The 2,011-nt window shown below is 59.1% G+C and overlaps 1 protein-coding gene across 1 annotated transcript; it reads left to right on the forward strand.

The window, feature by feature from the left end:
- Positions 1-240: 240 nt before the first annotated feature.
- On the forward strand, positions 241-1,944 carry SPRG_18467 (hypothetical protein; the record flags this gene model as incomplete). The annotated part of the gene is made up of 2 exons (XM_012357908.1): positions 241-1,084; positions 1,479-1,944. Coding segments are annotated over 2 exons (1,310 nt in total), but the record flags the coding sequence as incomplete, so codon positions are not given.
- Between the last annotated feature and the right edge of the window lie 67 nt (positions 1,945-2,011).

Here is a 2,011-nt window from a genome sequence, read left to right on the forward strand (position 1 = left end):
CGTAGCTCTCCGCAACAGAGCTCGGGACCAGGCTGCAGGACCCTGCTACGATAAGGTGGTGGTCACAGAGACGCGACAAATTAATCAACGACGGACAGGCGATCTGGGTGGTCGGGTCCATGTCTTTCAAACGCATCAGATACGGAAGCCCAATGACCCAGTGATATAGCATCTGTATGTACGCGGAGTAAGCTCGCGAAGTGGCCTCATCCCGTCGTGCACCGAGGTGGCCATTTGCCGATGCGTACAGCCGCGCCGTCCCTGCTCTCGTGCTCGTCCACGGCCAGTGTCGCGCGTTCGCTACAGATTTGGCGCGAGTACCAATGGCCAGACTTTCGGCCGCGTGCATCAAGTGACCCAGCACCGACAGCGCCCCGACGACGCCGCCGCAACTGGCTTGTGCCGCTTGGACTAGCTATACTCGGTGTTCTCGGGATCGTCGCGGTCGTTTTGACCGTCACGACGATTGTCAAGCGCGTTTTACCCGTGGCCGCTACGCCGACACCGGTACCCCACGCGCCGTCGGCCACGACCGCACCCGCACTTGCTGCGACGAACTCGCCACAAGCGACAGGCTCGTACGCCACGCCTTTGCCCAGCTCCAATGATCGCTTCATGTACGCGCCAGACCCGTACACGATTGTGTTCCCGTTCAACAGCTCCCAAGAAGAGCCCCGGTCGACCAAAGTCTCGCGCTTCGGCGAAACGGAGAGTCCAACCGACGACGAGGACGACGTCCTTTTGCCCGAAGAAAACCAAGTGCATGCGCAGCTCGCACGGCTACGCAATGCTATGGGCATGGAAAACGTTCCGTTCTACAGCCGCGAGATCGCTCTACGCATCGGCAGCCTGGCCAACAACTGCTCCAGCTATGTGAATGCAACCGAGCTACCCCAGATTGTCCACGTACCGACTGTCAAATGCTCAGCGGACGCCTGCGTCCATACGCTGGGGCCGATTTGGACCTGGTTCGAGGCTGGCTTTGCGCAGTGGAATGAGACAGCCAACGAGTGTATGCAGCCAGCGTCACACGCGTGCCGGGCGCTCCGAGGCTGGCTCAACCCGGATTTGACCGAGTACGGCTGTGCGTGGTCCAACTGCACACATGGAGCTCATGTGTGGTGTGAGTGGAATGTCCCTCCCACCAACGTGACAACGTACGTCATTCGCTCCGTGACTGCGTCGCAATTGCTGCCTCCAACTATTTAAGCACTTTTGGTCATGAGTACTACTCTTTTGTGTGCGCATGTGACAAAGGGCCATGGAGTAAAGCCTCCGTAGAAACCAAGGGGTTGATCATGGGGGTTGGTAGTGCCGCACTTACAGAGATTGTTCCTCAGCACATCGGCATGATGCTGAAGGCGATGGAACAAAGGCTCGCCATCTCATTCGTGTGGCGTGATTTTAGACAATGCGTAACCGCTGCTACTGGCCAAACGCTATTATCGCTTTCACAACGAACCAAATGAGCGCCGTAGCCCCGATCGAGCCTGCTGGCGCCGAGTCTGAAGCGCGGTCGACGGACCTGGCCGCTGTGGGAACCTTGGTACCTCCGCCGTCGCCGTCGCCGTCACCCATGGGACGCCCAAAGCTCGTGCTGCAGCTCTCTTCCGTGGACGAACCACCGCCGGCACCGGTTGCGGGCATGCTAGGCGCACTCAAGGCGCACCACAAAGAGCAAATCAGCCCCGAAGAGAGCTTGAAAGAGGTCCAGGGCGACGGACCCGCCGATCTTGCGACCGATACGTGCCGCTTCAAGCGCTTGGGCAAGGGGGCGGGCGGTGCCGTGTACCTCGCTTGCTATCTTCCATCGTTACAGCTTATCGCGATCAAAGAAGTCGTAATGCACCACGTCGAAGACCAACACATGGTAGCCCACGAGCTCCATGCGCTTCACGACAACCTCGTGCCGCTCGTGCAAGCGGCCACGCACAAGTCCATCAAGTTTCTTGGAAAGCTCTCGCATCGGAAGCTTCATATTGGGATTGCGCACCCATGCCCCACAGATCGT

The sequence above is a fragment of the Saprolegnia parasitica genome, assembly GCF_000151545.1.
Source record: "Saprolegnia parasitica CBS 223.65 unplaced genomic scaffold supercont2.1227, whole genome shotgun sequence".
Lineage (NCBI taxonomy): Eukaryota > Oomycota > Saprolegniomycetes > Saprolegniales > Saprolegniaceae > Saprolegnia > Saprolegnia parasitica.